Here is a 15,808-nt window from a genome sequence, read left to right as displayed (position 1 = left end):
AAGCATAATCAGAAATAGGTACTTAGCAACATCACTAATTTTCTCCCTGTTGTGGTTTTTTTTCATGTGTATGTACCATACAAAGACACTAATCATGCATTTGGATGTTCATTAATCAATTAACTTAATGAACATTCCCTGAGTCTCTTTGTTATCAGTCATGTATTGCTGTACAAAGAGTTATCTGGAAAACTCAGTTTAAAGCAGGAATAGTCATGTATCATTGTTCAGGACTTCTGCCGGTCAGGAAAAGCAGAGAGGCTGGCATGGGTGATTCTGACGTAAGTTACAACAGAGGTCACCTATTATCACTTCTGTGTCATGAGGTTAAACTCACGGCAGCTGTTTGAAGGCTTGACAGTGGTTGAAGGGTCTTCTTCTAAGGTTGCTCACCCAAATGGCTAGCAAGTTAGTGCTGACAAGATGGTTCCTCTCCACATGGACTTCTCCACAGGATTTCTGGGGTATCATTAGGTTATAGTGTTGACTTCCCCCAGACCAATAAGTACATTGGTCAGTGTTGGGGAATATGAGCTCTCCTTTTGGGAAGCGACACAGTACAGTAAAGAGGACTTCGCACTGTCTATTTACTGCTCCCACAGTGCTTTTCCCCCAGGTATTACATGACCAGATTGCCCTCTTCACTTAAGGCTCTGATGAAGGGTAACCTCTTTGGAAAGGTCTTTCCTCACTAATACCCACTATCTTCTTTTTCCTTACCCAGAGCTATTTTGCTTCATAGCATGATAAGTGATAAGCTATATAATATTGCATATTTATTTTATTCTTTATTATCTTTCTCTCTTATTAGAATAAAAACTTCTTCAGGGTTGGAACCTCATATATTCCTAGTGTTTAGAACAGTGCCTGGGTATTAATGGTATGTGTGGAAAGATGAATGGGTAAGAGAGACTCTACAGTTAGAGAGACTTGGATCTGGATTCAGGCTCTGCTATTTATTAGATCAGTGGGCAAATTATTTAACTTCTGTACACTTTGATGTTATCAGCTAGAAGACAGGGTTAAACGTACATACCTCTTGAGGTTATTGTAATTTTAAAATGACATAATGTATGTAATACCTAGCATTGTATGTGCTTGCACATAGCAAGAATCTATAAAATGTTAGCTATTGTTATTACTGTTGTTGTTACTTCCACGATGATGTACTGAAGCTGTATATACAATATAAACTATTTATGTCCCGTAGCTGTACTGTGGTGATATGTAGAGTGAAGGGCCACTTGACAGGGGAGTCACTGGTTTGGATGAGTGATTGGACTAATTAGGGCCTTTTCTCATGCTAAGCGCCTGAGTTCTCTCTCTTCTTAGTTCTGTTTTGTTGTGGTTTTTTTTTTGAAGGTTCTGAACAGACTGAAAAGTAAATATGGCTCCCTGTACAGAAGAGACAATGTGATCCTGAGTGGCACTCACACGCACTCGGCTCCAGCAGGATATTTCCAGTACACCGTGTTTGTAATTGCCAGTGAAGGATTCAGCAATCGAACTTTCAATTACATGGTCACAGGCATCGTGAAGGTAGGCAGAGAACCCCAGAGGGAGCTGTTCTTCCCATGGCTCACAGTGTTTTAGGAGTGTGCTGTGGAGACAGTCCCTGTAGGATCTTGGTCTGAGCACAGTCTTAGCACCTCCCTCCTTTCCCCCTTCCTAACCCCTGGCACTGATTGGGAGAGGAGGATTCTATGGCAGTAACCCTCATATAGTCATCTAAAGAGACAGAAGACAATTTGTATGTGACCCTTACAAATTATAGGGCCCCACATGGCTTGTTCTTGCACAAAGTCACATGGAAAGACATCGACCCATCAAGGAACCAACAGTAATTACAAATAATTCCAATCATTCCTTGTATTGCCCAATATTTCCTTGTGTTTCCCAAGGAGTATAAAGGAGATTCAATGGATACATTTCTCACTTCTCAAGTCCTCTACAATAGCTTTAGACTGACATGGTTCTCCTACCAGTACCCCCACACTTTCCTCCCACTCATGGTTTGGGTACCTTTTTTTTCCTTTCTTTTTTTTTTTTAACTCCTCTCTCTCCTATCTTCCAGCTTATAATTTTCTTCCACAGGGTCTTTGCTAATGTTTCTTTCTTCATTCCTTTGCCTTTCAGGTTTAGTCTCTCTCTGTCTTGTCATCCCCACCCCCAAATCCAGAGATCCAGTTGGCAAAGTCAGACATTTCTTTGCAACACTGTTTTTCAGATGGTCGCTAGCAATCTACAAATGGCTTTATGAAATCAATTTCATGGGTTGCAAAAAGCATGACAAAAAAGGCCTAAAATAAAAAAGTTGGAAAACATCATAGTGCCTAATATACATTGTGAACTTTGTTTTAGGACATATATGTTGATGTGCATTAAATTATGATGGAAACCGTATTGCTTACTGTGCTTCTCAAAGTTTGAAAAACTCTGTCTTAGAGTGTGGTGGGATGGAGACGGGGTTGAGGGTGGAAATACCGACATGTTGACGAATCCTGTCCTGGTGTTATAGGGGTCTAGTCTCCCGTTTGCACCCCCTGAGCTGGCGGACATGCTGAGTCAGCAGTCAGGGGCTGGCTGGCGTGTGCTTCTCTGGACACAGCACTTTTTCTGTCTCAGCCCTGAAGGCCATGCTTGTTTATCTCCAGCCACCCCAGCCGAGTGGCTCCCAGCTTTCATCCACAGTGGGAACAGGTTGGAGACCCAGGAAATTGTCCTCGGGCTTCTTCTGTTTATATTGACTGAGTCATCATTCCCAACAGGATTTCTAACTTTACAAATCTTTTTTTTTTTTTTTTTAAACCCACAGAGCATTGAGATAGCACACAAAAATATGAAACCAGGAAAAATCTTTATCAATAAAGGAAATGTGGAGGGTGCACAAATCAACCGAAGCCCTTTTTCTTACCTTCAGAATCCACTGTCAGAGAGAATAAGGTGAGGAGGGTAATGGTCAAAGTCAAATCGCATGCTTCCTGTAGGAGATGGTAACAAAATCTAAGAGCAAGGTTGTTACTTGACGAATGTGGTGGGATCCTAAAAAAGTATTAGAGCGATAATAATTTCAAAGCATGTTTATAATCTAAGATGAGCAGAAATAAAAGGTAAACAAAGAAATGCACACCAACCTTCGCACGTGTCTTCCTGCTGTGGGAGGCAGTGTGAGGGTTTGAAGGGCTCCAGGCTGTGGAATCTGACAGACCCGTGGGCTCGTCTTAGCTTTGTCACTTCCTACTTGAGTGACATTTAGGACATATATGGTGAGGATGATAAGTGATTTTCTTATCTTAATTTATGGGCTCTCACTTTCTTGATCTGTAAAGTGGAGATAAAAATGTGCGTAACAAGTATTTGTTAAATTAATGAGTAGCTCTTTTGATTATGTTATTCAGAAGAAATCATCTTAGCTCAAGAGAATGTGGCAAGAGAGAGGAGATAACTGAATAAAAATACTGGAAGAACAAGAAATAAAACTAGAATAATTAAATGGAGTGACTAAGGGAGATGATTACTTGGTCTTTTTTTTTTTTTTTTAAGTGATGAGTCAGGTTTGCAACGGAAGAGGTGTAGTTGGCTACTGCGGCAATGTAAAATACTCTCTCATTCAACCTGACCACTTGACATTTTACACTTGCCTGCATATTTTTCAATAGCTTTCAAAAGAGTTGATTTTTTAGAAAATAGAATCTGCTGTCCCTTGGAAGAGCATAAAAACATTTTAAGTCACGGGTGCTGAATGCTTTTGATTTTACATGTTTCCTGCTATTTTTAAGAGGGCCCATTAAAATGTGATATGAATAGGAATTTCAAAGGGAAATCCTTTTTGTAAGAAATACATGTTATGTGATATTGAGTATATTACGTAAAAATGTGTATTTCATCTCCAGCTAGCCAACCTAGCGCCCCCAGCCCTGGTCACAGCTGCAAACCGTTTCTCTGGCTGAGGCCTGAGGTCCTGAGTGCAGTCCCCGGGCCTACAGTATGGCCGGGAGCCCTGCTCACTGGGAGGCCTGTTGGTTTTGTTTCTGTGCCAGCTTCTGCTGTTCATCACACATGGTGCCCAGGTTCCAACATAAAACTGACTACATTTCTTTGCTTTGGCGACTAGGTATTCTTCCAATACGGACAAGGAAATGGTAGTCTTGAAAATGGTAGATTTGAATGGAGACGACCTGGGCCTTATCAGGTACTCTGTTTACTTCTTTTTTCTTTTTTTTAAAATTCTGTCTGGATAACTTTCCTTAATTACAAGGGTGAGGGTGGGGAAGAGACTGGAATGGTGGCAGTAGGGGCTGAGAGTAAGTTGAGTGGTTAATAGTCCAGACTCGGGAATCGGGCACATCTGAGGTCCAGCTGTGGGCTCTGTGGCAAGGTTCTCAGCCTCTCAGGTTTAGCTTTTCACCTGTAAAACAGGGCTAGTGAAAGGGTTATATAAATGAGGGATCTGGGTGAAGAAGTCAGCACAGCATCTGGTATTTGATATACTCAGTAAATGTTAGTGCATAAGACTGTATCAAGATCCTATATAGGGGACATCTGTAATATTGTCAACAATAAATATATATATTTAAATTAAAAAAATTTTTTGGAAAGATCTGATTCATGAAACTTCTATGATGGTAGACAATTATCTCTTGGTAAAATGCAAAAAACAATCTGACCAACCAGGCAAATGAATATGGATTTGAGATTATTTACTGTGTTTTCCTAAAAGGTTTGAGTGAATTTTAATGTAGGATGATGCTAATTAGTGATGAAAGCAGAGCTGAGACCACTTAAAGGAAGCAGGTGATGTACAATTATAGCTTGGCACCGATTTTAGCACCTTTTTATGTACAAGAAAACCTGGGGATTTTGTTTTCTCTGAAAAGAAGGCATTCCCATTCACAGGTGATTTTGGTCACTGCAATTGGACTGACTCAGGGTAGGTAACAGTGCCAGATACTTGACGTGTGGACTTTTAAGTGATGCAGAAATGCCCTAGGAGAGTGTATGTTAACGCTGGGGTGCTAGAGGCAAATGGCTTGGGTTCACTCTGAACTTCTTAGCTCTGTTACTTAGGCCAAGTTATGTAACTGCTGTGTGTCTCAGTTTTCTTATCTCTAAAATTGAGGGGTAAAGTGAGTCCTTAAAAATGTTGATAATAAGTGTTAGTAAAGGTGGTGAGGTTCTGCCAGGTAGAATTATGAAATATTTAAGTGAAAGTTTCTATGTGAATAAAATGAACAATAATTAAAAGTACTAAGGCGTGAAGAGAAATGTTGAAGACTATGACCCACAAGTCACATACCAGGGTTGGCTCTATAACTAGGTAGGGAGCAGCATGGTGGTAAGTAGGTCAGGTTTTAGGTTAGATTTTAAGACTTGGGTTCAAATCTCTGTGGCCTGGGGAAAGTAGCTTATTTACTTACACCTCAACTCTTCTATTTGAAAATGGGAATATTAATAACTCATAGGGTTGTTTGAAGATTAAATGAGATAATGCATGCAAAGCTCCAGTTTTGTGCCTGACATAGAAAAAAGTTCAACCCTAGCTGATTTGGCTCAGTGGATAGAGTGTCGGCCCTTAGACTGAAGGGTCCTTGGTTTGATTCTGGCCAAGGGCATGTACCTTGGTTGCAGGCTCGATCAGGCAACCAATTGATGTGTCTCTCTCACATTGATGCCCTCCCTTCTCTCCCTTCCACTCTCTCTGAAAAAGCAATGGAAAAAAATATCCTCAGGTGAGGATTAAAAAGAAAAAAAAGTAAAATAATTTTAGCTAAGAGGTAAGAAATAGAATAACAATCTACCTCTTCTAAAAGCTTCATTATTGGCATGTTAGCGTGCTTGGAACTCTTAGCACTGGGGTTACTTCTTTGGGTTTAAAGTGAGGACACTAACAACTCCCATAAACTTTATTATATGGATCAACATAATATGACTCATTCTCTTGTTACAATAAACCTATCTACTGATTAGTTGCTACCTAGCATTTAACTTCACAGACTTGCTAAGTGTCAGGTACACACCGGTGTGTTTGGGGTATGTCATGATGAACAAGTCATGGTCCCTCTCTATCTTCAGGGGTCTCACAGGCTAGTTGGGTGATTGGGACAGGAGGCAGATATAACTTTGCATTGTTTCTATAGCCTCCGTGTTATCTTTGATGTAATTGCTCCTTCAATTGCCTCTCATTGCATAGTGAAAGTTGCTCTTTGAGTGCATTGAAAATAATCCAAAACATAAAGTCAAATTTGGGCTGCTAAGGAACTCAACAAACATGTAGGTGTCTGCTGTTAGAATCCAAAGTATGAGGAATTTGGAAGCACAGAATCTCAGATTTGCAGACAGCAGAGATAATCAAGTTCAAACTTCAGCTGAGGCCCAGAAAGGTGATGTGACCTGCCCAATGTGACAGCCAAAACTATTTTCTTCACACTGAAAACAATATTTAAATTCATAATTTATTCCTCCTACTTTCATTTTTGTTTCCATTGTTCATTTAACAAGTCTGCACTAGGCACCTGCTATGTGCCATGCAACACTTCCCAGTTCTTATAAAGATGCATTTCCTGGCTTGAAATCAGAAATCAGATACCTTGGAATCAAATACCTGTGTTCTGTGCTCCTTGAGCAAATCCCTTAAACTCTATGAGATTCAGTTTCTACATTTATCAAAGGTAGGTTTAACATCTTCTCTCTACACAGAAATTATTCATTCATTCATTCATTCATTCATTCATTCATTCACTATTAGAGAATATATGTGTCACGAGCTGAGCTACTACTATAGATACACTGATAAGGAAAAATAGATGTAGTTGCTGCCTTTTATAGGACTTACAGTCAACTGATAGAGGCAAAAGGATTTCAAATAGTCATACAAAAATATGTGTAATTATAATTGGGTTAAATGCTAGGAAAGAAAGGCTGGTAGAGCTATCTTAAAGAGATTTGACCTGGTCAGGGAGACTGGGAAAGACTTCCCCAAGAAAGTGACAATAGAGCTGAAAACTAAAGGAAGGGGAGGAATTAACTGGCAAAATGGAATGGAAAAGAACTTTTAACACAGATGGACACGCATGGGCAAAAGTCCTGTGGTCCATTTTGAGGAGCTGATAAAAGGTTTGCATGGTTGAAGTGCAAAGGATATTGTGAGATAAAGTTAGAGGTAGAGATTAGATACCATGATAAATATTTTGGTCTTTATAATTGAGGGGAATGGAAAATCACTAAAGTGTTTTAAGAGGGGTTTGGGAGTTGAGGGCTCTTGAAAGGTTAGGAAGAAGGGTGATGACTCGAGGAATGAAATAGGATTTTGTGCATGAAACTATTCCATAGACCCTGAAATCCTCTACAAATTCGAGGCCACTATTTGCTCCAGTTGATTTAAGGGAAATATTTTTACCTTTTTGCCTGATACTGCCTTATGCAGAAACAGTAAATGATTGAGAACGGGTTTGGAATGTTTTGAATTCTGAATTAAAATAAGCTGTGTGGCATTTACAAAATTCACTTGGAGAGACTCTGGAAGGCACCATAAAGAGTGAGTCTGTCATCCAGTGGAGAAGACGTAACTGAGTCTTGAGATCTCCTGATGTAGTAAGACACCATGTGTGTGAAGAAACTGTGACAGGAGAAAACAGAGAGGTTTCAAATGTCTGCATCCAAAGGAAAGTCATAAGGGCAGCTGATCAGCATGGCTGATTCAAGCAGTCACCCTCGTGCAGGTGGCTCTGGCAGAGGCTCATTTCCTCAATATGGTGCAACGACAGGCTTTGTCTCACTTCTGTTTCTTCACCTCTGCCAAGTTGTCTTCCTTGAGTTTGCAGGCGTGGCACGGACTCTTCCCCTGCCCCCCAGCCCCCGTGGGCCCTCTAGCAGTTGGCATGACGCGGCCTCTCTTCGCTGGAGCTGTAAGGAAGGTCTGCGCAGGTGTTTGGCCAACTGCTCCACTGGCTTCTGTTTTATACACTGGGAATCCTTTCATTCATACAGAAAGGGTCATGTAAGGGGGCCCTTTTCAAGGCGCATTTTAAAAAACAACAGGGACATTGATTTGTGTAACCTGCTTGGGTAATTTGTGTACCCACTTAGAAAAATTCAACTTATGAAGTTACACTAATTTATTTGAATGATATTGGCTTACAGAACTCAGTCGCAGGGAGTGTGTGTGTGTGTGTGTGTGTGTGTGTGTGTGTGTGTGTGTGTGTGAAGCTTCTCTATCATCCAAGACTATGACTTCCTGAATTACAATGTCCCACTGTCGATTCCCTGTGGCTTCCTATTCTTCCCTCTACATTCTGCCCTCAGTCTACTTACCCCACTTAGAGGGCAAATGGGAAAAACTCCGTGGCTGCCTTTCACCAACCATTCTTGACCCCTTTTCTTGTCTCCGTCTCATTTTGCCTTTGTCTTTAGCATTCTCCGTTAGCACTGGCTGGTTTATGAAGCCCTGGTCTCTATTCACGTCCTTCACTGGCTTTCTGTCTCCTGGGCTGACCCAGGTCTAGGTCAGTGAGCGGGAGCAGGGCTGGGCTTCAGCTTCCCCTTACCTGCTCTGTCAGCCACCTTTCTGCGTGTGGGAGGGACATGCTGGCCCAGGTCTGGGCGAATGGAACCTAGGCCGAGTTTGTTACTATTTTAGAAATATTTAAGAAGCTTGATTTTTACATTTGGCTTTTCCCCCCTTTTTTCCAGTTTCAAAGTAGGAAGCACACAAAGTCCAAATTGAAAGAGACCCTAGAAACCTTTTGCTCCAAATGCCTCAATTATATTGGAGGAGAAAATAATTATAATATTCTATATTAGTTTTCTGTTTATTGATTCAAAAGCATAGTTAAAATGTATTATTTTTCAGTCTCAGGAAACAGAGATCCAGAAATGTTAACTAACTTTGCTACCACCTAGGATAAAATCTCAACCCTCTTGTGTCTCCCCGGTACCTTGATTGTGTCAGGCTGAACAAAGTTGAGCCCTGCTTCCTCTTGCACATCCCAGCTATGACATAATCATCATTTTAAAATGTTTATGAACTGGGACATATTCATTCTTTTCTGTCTGTAGTCTAATTTCTTTTGAAACTACCTAAACCTTTCTTCCTCTCTTTTGAACTTTGCTTTGATGAATATATTTCTGACCAGATAAAACAGGCTGTGAGCACAGCCTTCTTAATTTAAAATGGCCACCTTTGTTCCTATCTTAATATGTATTCATCTTTTACCATAGTCCTTTGGTTGCTGTGACAAGTCTGATATTTTAATAACATATTTCAAAGGGCAGAGGAGGAAAAATAAGCACCTTCTTATTCTGAAATTTAAATAACTTTTTTGAATACTTACTTTTTTATATGTTGTAGAGAAAGAGTTCAATTAGTTTTCTAAGGCCTAAAAGAAATGAAAATAACTCAATGAAATAAATAAAAATTCAAGTTTGTAGTCTAGTTAGTAGACCAAAATTCTTAGCCTTTGCTTCCTTCACAGATATTATTGGGATTTCACAGCTGATTCATCTCTATGTTCCTTGGGGTTTCACGCAATGCCCACCACACACTTGGCTACCAATAAGTTCATGTTGATTGAATGAATGGCACAGCCACCATCTCTCTTTGCTCTTAAGCATTCTGCTCCAGCCACTGTGACTGTCCGTCATCTGGACACACTGCCCCTCAGCCCATCTGTATGCCTTTGCAATGAATGACTTTTCTTTAGTGATCCCCCTGCCAGGTTTCTACTCATCTTTGAAGACCCAGCTCAAATGTCACACCCTCCCTGAAGCATTTCTTAAGGGCAAGATGATGCCTCAGTCATCATCCATCATCCATCATCTGTGTCCACGGCATCTGGCACAGAGCCAAAGTTATGAAATGCCTATTGAATGAGAAAGTGAATGAACAAAGGGACTAAGCCATTATCCCAGAGCAGATAAGAACATGGGCTTTATAGTCTGATGAACCTGGATTCATATCCTGCAGCTTGACTTGCACCTGGGTGACCTTGGTCAGGTTACGTCACCACTCTGAGACTTCTTTTCCTTGATTGTCAAATGAGGATAATGATAGCATCTGACTCCACGGGTTATTGTGGGAGTAACATGAGACTGTTTGGAAAATCCTGCGCCTCACGAGTGCTGAATGGTAGTCAACGTTGATAGAATTGTTCTACGGTTTTCCTTGATTTCACGGGAAGGGCTGTGGTCTGGCTCAACCTGGCCAGCCTTCGTGCAATCATATTAGGCAGAAATATTTTGGTTGGGGAGCCATGGAATTGTCATGGCCACCACCCCATTTTTAAGTGGAATAAAACAAAAAGTGGACTCCAGCTAATTGGAAAACACTATTTGAGTAGAATTCCCCTGGCACCTAAGTTTTAGGAGAAAAAGACAAGCCACAAAACAGAAACTAATTTAAGGGTTTTTTAAAATATAGAAACCTTGCAAGTAAGTTCTAGGGAATGACCTCAGAGCTGCTTTCAGCCTAAACCTCTGTCCCTTTGCACAGTGGAGAGCGTATACCTTGGGGACTGAATTCAGTCCCAGGCAGGTGATTTGGCCTTACACTGTTAAAAAAAACTGAAATGATTCAAATATATACCAATTTACAGTGATTAGTCTAATAAATTTCCACATAACCATTATTCAGCTCAATAATTAGCGATATTCTGCCATTCTGTTTCATTCTTCTGCTCCTTTTCATTTGTGTGTTTTGCTATAATATTTAAAAGCAAATATGTATAAGTTTACTTTTAATGAATGTCAAATTATGGAAGGCTTACTGCAAGGGGAAATGTATTAATAATATAATACATACATTTAGTAATGGCTGGCTGGCATGGTTCAGTGGTTGACCATCGACCTATGAACCAGGAGGTCAAGGGTCAATTCCGTCAGGGCACATGCCTGGGTTGCAAGCTCGATCCCCAGTAGGGGGCTTGCAGGAGGCAGCCAATCAATGACTCTCATCATTGATGTTTCTATTTCTCTCTCCCTTTCCCTCTCCATTCCTCTCTCTGAAATCAATAAAAATATACCAAAAAAATCTTCCTGCAAATGTAGGATTAACTACAAAGCAAAAAAACCCCTGAAACAAATGTCAGATATCATGTCATTTTACTCATAAATATTTCAGTATCTATCAGATAAACACTTTAAAAATGTAATTACAATCTGTTATTATAACCAACAAAATTAAAATTAATTTCTTAATATGATCTAAAACCCAGCCTGTGTTCAGTTTTCCCTGATTGCATCAATAAAGTCTTTTACAGTCATTTTGTTTGAATCGGAATCCAAGCATAGTTCACAAACGCTATTTGTTGGTTATGACTCCTAAGTCTCTTAATTTGTAACAGTTGCCCTCCTTTGTTTCCATGCCATTTATTTCTGCAAGCATTTTTAGATAGATAACTATTTCAAAAAAACGGGGTTTGTAGTTTTTCTTGAAAAAAAAAAGGGAAGATCTAGCAGCCGTGGCTTGCACCCCCATACGGCAGCATTTGGCTGCGGCACAGCAGAGACTGCAGCCTTTAGCCAGTGCAAGTGCCTGCAGATCCCCACAGTCCTCACCGGCCCCTATTGCAGCAACCAGCTTACCTCATTCATGTCGCCTACCCAGCCCCCGTGGGCGTTGTGCTGGCCACCTCTGACCTACATATACATCTGTTGGCCAATGAGAACTGAATCCTGAGCAATGGCCTTGAAGTCCAAAACATCCCCAGTCATTATGTAAATGTTCAGTTTTGTGCACTGTATCACTTAGGTAGGAATGTAAGCTAAAATGTTTAAAAAGTTTTCAGAGAGGAAATAAATCAAAAAGATTCTTTTTAAAACATCCTAAATTAGCCTAAAGCTTTATGAATTGGCATGTCTCTTTTCTTGATCATTCTAGCTAATCTGTTTACAGCTTTTCATTCTGTAAATATCTTTTGCACCTGGATGGAGGTTTGACCCTACAAAGGCCACTGGACAAGGTGTCACAAGACCCAAACTTGAGCCTTGCACCCCTATGACAAGTGGGCCACCGTTTTGCTTCTCTGAGACACCTTGCAGAGTGGAGGTATCAACAGCCTGTCTCTCAGGGTTGTTGTGAAGTTCAAATAAAGTAACAGATGTGACATTAATTTATAAACTGTATAGCTCTACACTAAAGCTATTACTGTGCACAAGGCTCTATTGAATTATGCATAACAACCTCTTTCATGCCTCCATGCAGTTACTCTGCTGTTTTCTCTCCCTGGAATGACCTTAAGAATTAATTGCTAGTCATCTCTGGTCCCCAAACACTTTGTAACCTTTGTCACACTGTATTAAAGCCATTTTCTCACACCCTTGTCTTCTGGAAGATTCTGAAAGTAAACTGCTGTTTATTCAGTGCTTGGCACACAGCAGACTGTCGGTAAGTGTCTTTTGAATTAGACTGGATTGATTTGAATAATTATTATATGTGTGCCTGTCTTGAAGGACAAAGTCTGTCTATGCAGTTCTTCAGGTATATCACCTGATAACTGACCAGCCTTGGCTCTTGTTAAAAGCTCACAATGAAGAAGATGATGATGAAATATTCATAAAAATAGATTTGTATTTTTAACTTAAGTAAATGATTGGACTTCTTAAGTATATTATTAGTAATTTAAGCTCATTAACAATAAAAGAACCTAAGTGTGGAATGCCTGTCATTAAATTTTTTTTCTGCTGGGGAATGCCTGTCGTTAAATGTTTGTAATGTGGAATACCCATCATTAACATTTTTATTTTTTTTCTGCTAGGGAGAGCTTAGGCTCCCAGTCATCATTTTTGGCTTCGGTTACCTGACTTTCTTCATTAACTTAGGGCTTCTTGCTTTGTTACAGCTGGTTTGCCATCCACCCAGTCAGCATGAACAACAGCAATCATCTTGTAAATAGTGACAATATGGGCTATGCATCTTACCTTTTTGAGCAAGAGAAGAACAAAGGATACTTGCCTGGGCAGGTGAGAATTTATGTTACTGAAAGCTTCATCTTAATTCATTGAGCATTATCACTCATTCAATGTTCAGGATAGCTGATTCATGCTTTCAGGGTAAGTGTCATTATGGACATCACATACTGACATACTTGGATAAAAAGAATTTTCCATCTTCCCTAGTAGGGAAAGAAAAATTCAAAACCACCAATAAACTTTGTGTCAAACACTACTTATATTGATGGCCTCATAAGTTACAATTAGTTGGAAAAAGAAGGGCAAGTTCAAGATTTTTGTAATATATAATAGTCTTTTATCAACTTGGAAACATGATAAACTGTATGGATGTTTACTTTTATTTTCAGAGTTATAAAAGTATTAAGCATCTCCTTAATGGTGTGAGAACCTGAATGAGGGCAGGTGATGAGCTCTTTTCACTGGTCCAGACTTTCCTTTTAATGGTGAATTTCCTTTCCAGGACTTTGTTCTACTTTCCTGTAATGAGGCCTAAATTAGAGACAACTCTAATCCATCAGATTTGTTTGTAACTTTGAAACACAGGAAGTGACAGGGTCAGAGATGGGGGCCAGGAACCCAGTCCATGCGCTCCAGGAAGCTGCTCAGATCTGTATGAAATGAAGACCATATAGACAGAAAAGCGGGAGGAGGGACCGTGCTATGCGTGCCACCGGCATCTAAGGCAGAAGAATACATGATGATGGGATGTAAACTCCAGGCCCTTAACTAGAATAATGCACTGTTATAAAGATATTGACCCCATGAGCATTTGGTCTGATCTTTTAGTTCTTTTGTTGACAAAACTGTATTTTTTTCATTTTAGCCTGTGTTTTAAGGAAAAAAGGCTAATTTTTGATCATTGGCTGGGTTCTAGGCACTTTGAAATAAATTGTCTTTTTAGCATCACGATCTCCGATACTTGCTTATCTCTTTTTCTAAGAAAATTTAAGACATTTAAGATGGAATGGTATAAACAAAATAGAAACAGACTCATAGATACAGAGAGCAGACCGACAGCTGTTAGAGGGGTGGGGGGTTAAGAGGCTGGGAGAAAAAGGGAAGTGATTAAACAAAAACAAAAAACACAACGAAACTCATAGACACAGACAACAGCATGATTACCAGAGGGAAAGGGGGTGGGGAGGTAGGAGAGGGTAAAGGGGAGGTCACTGGTGACAGAAGGAGACTTAACTGTGTGTGGTGAACACACAATATAATATGCAGATAATATATTGTAGAATTATACACTCGAAACCTATATAATTTCATTAACCAATGTCACCCCAATACATTCAATGAAAAAAAAAATTAAAGTCACTTGGAATATTTCGAACCAATAAATAAATAAATAAATAATAACAAGACAGAGTGGTAGACCAGTGGGTTGAGGTTAATACCTTGCACCATTACAAAAGGTTAAGTGTTGTTACTTCAGGTTGAAGAGAGAGGCAAAAGATGCCTGGAAGCAAAAGTCTGGATGGTGGATGCTATATTTAGGTTCAGTTTTGCAACAGGAAAATCTGGATTGGCTCTCCTTTTTTTAAGGCAATAAGATATTTATTCATTTTATTTATTTTTAAAAAAAATTTATTGATTGATTTTAGAGAGAGAGAGGAAGGGGGGAGAGAGAGAGGAATCGATTTGTTGTTCCACTTATGAATTTATTGGTTGATTCTTGTGTGTGCCCTGACTGGGTGGGGATCGAACCCACAAGCTTGGCATATTGGGTCCACACTAACCAACTGAGCTACCGGCCAGGGCAGAATATTTATTGTTAAATGGCAAACGCATCTTGGGGCTCTAGGTACAATACCAAAGACTAGATTGATGTTTCAGCATTTTGTAATTTGTTGTTGTACACCCTGTTTCTTGTTAAAATGTTTCTGTTTGAGGCACAAATTTGAAACTGTCCTGCTTGAAACAGCTCTATTGATCATTGGACTATCATGAGTAGTAATATGTACATGGACTGCACTGTGAGCCTTTTTGGATGTAAAACATTTTCTAAGAATATTGTATGTACATCCCTTCTTTTTACTGTGTGCAAATGATTTTGAATAGTTCACCAAAGCACACTGAATGTTTGCTTTTTTAATGGAAGTCATGGGAAATAAAAGAAGACTAAAAGGCAATTGGCTGTTTCTTTTGGCAGGGACCGTTTGTAGCAGCTTTTGCTTCGTCAAACCTAGGAGACGTGTCCCCCAATATTCTTGGCCCACGCTGTGTCAACACGGGAGAGTCCTGTGATAACTCCAACAGCACTTGTCCCATTGGTGGGGTAGGTAATTATGACAGGAAATCTTTGTTTTTGCATCTCATGTATCTTTTATGTTTAAATATTCATTATTAATTTACAAATATGTTTTCCTCAAGTATACTCTGACCTACTTACCTCTATCACCTGCTCTTCTCAAAAGCTCTTCTACTAAATTTTAATTAGGTAAAATTGTAATTTTCCATATGATTTGTGAAGTTTTTTGAATGGTGAGACAATTTAGTAAATGCCACAGATTAAATAATCCTTCCCCAAACTTGGACAGCCTGAAACATTTTGCCTTGGCGTTTCTGCAGGCACAAGTTAGTGCCCAAAACTACCTGCCTAAGATATTTCTTATTGATTAGGAAGTCTTTAGACTTTTTTAAAAAACAATATAAGGTCAATTTTTTCTTTTAAAACTGCAAAAATCTTGCTGTCAAAACTCAACATGAAAGTATAGAGAATAGTAAAAAGTGAAAATCCCCTCTCCCCTTTCCAGAAGTTACCTATGTAATGTCTTCCTATGTATTTGTGCAGTCATGATCATTTTATAACTTATTTATTGATTTTTTTTATTGAGCCAGCATTTTAGTTTTCTACCCAATT

At 39.5% G+C, this 15,808-nt stretch overlaps 1 protein-coding gene across 1 annotated transcript in view; it reads left to right on the top strand.

Moving 5' to 3' along the window:
- ASAH2 (N-acylsphingosine amidohydrolase 2) overlaps window positions 1-15,808 on the top strand; it is a 47,356-nt gene that overhangs the window by 7,528 nt on the left and 24,020 nt on the right. The window contains exons 4-8 of the mRNA XM_016220741.2: window positions 1,363-1,539; window positions 2,816-2,943; window positions 4,115-4,192; window positions 12,834-12,954; window positions 15,098-15,223. Of these exons, the coding sequence (XP_016076227.2) occupies window positions 1,363-1,539; window positions 2,816-2,943; window positions 4,115-4,192; window positions 12,834-12,954; window positions 15,098-15,223 (630 nt within the window). The remainder of the gene's footprint in view (window positions 1-1,362; window positions 1,540-2,815; window positions 2,944-4,114; window positions 4,193-12,833; window positions 12,955-15,097; window positions 15,224-15,808) is intronic.

Source organism: Miniopterus natalensis, chromosome 14, assembly GCF_054644295.1.
Source record: "Miniopterus natalensis isolate mMinNat1 chromosome 14, mMinNat1.hap1, whole genome shotgun sequence".
Taxonomy (NCBI): Eukaryota; Metazoa; Chordata; class Mammalia; order Chiroptera; family Miniopteridae; genus Miniopterus; species Miniopterus natalensis.
Note: the sequence above shows the minus strand (reverse complement) of the source record. Positions and strands in the feature narration are given on the sequence as shown.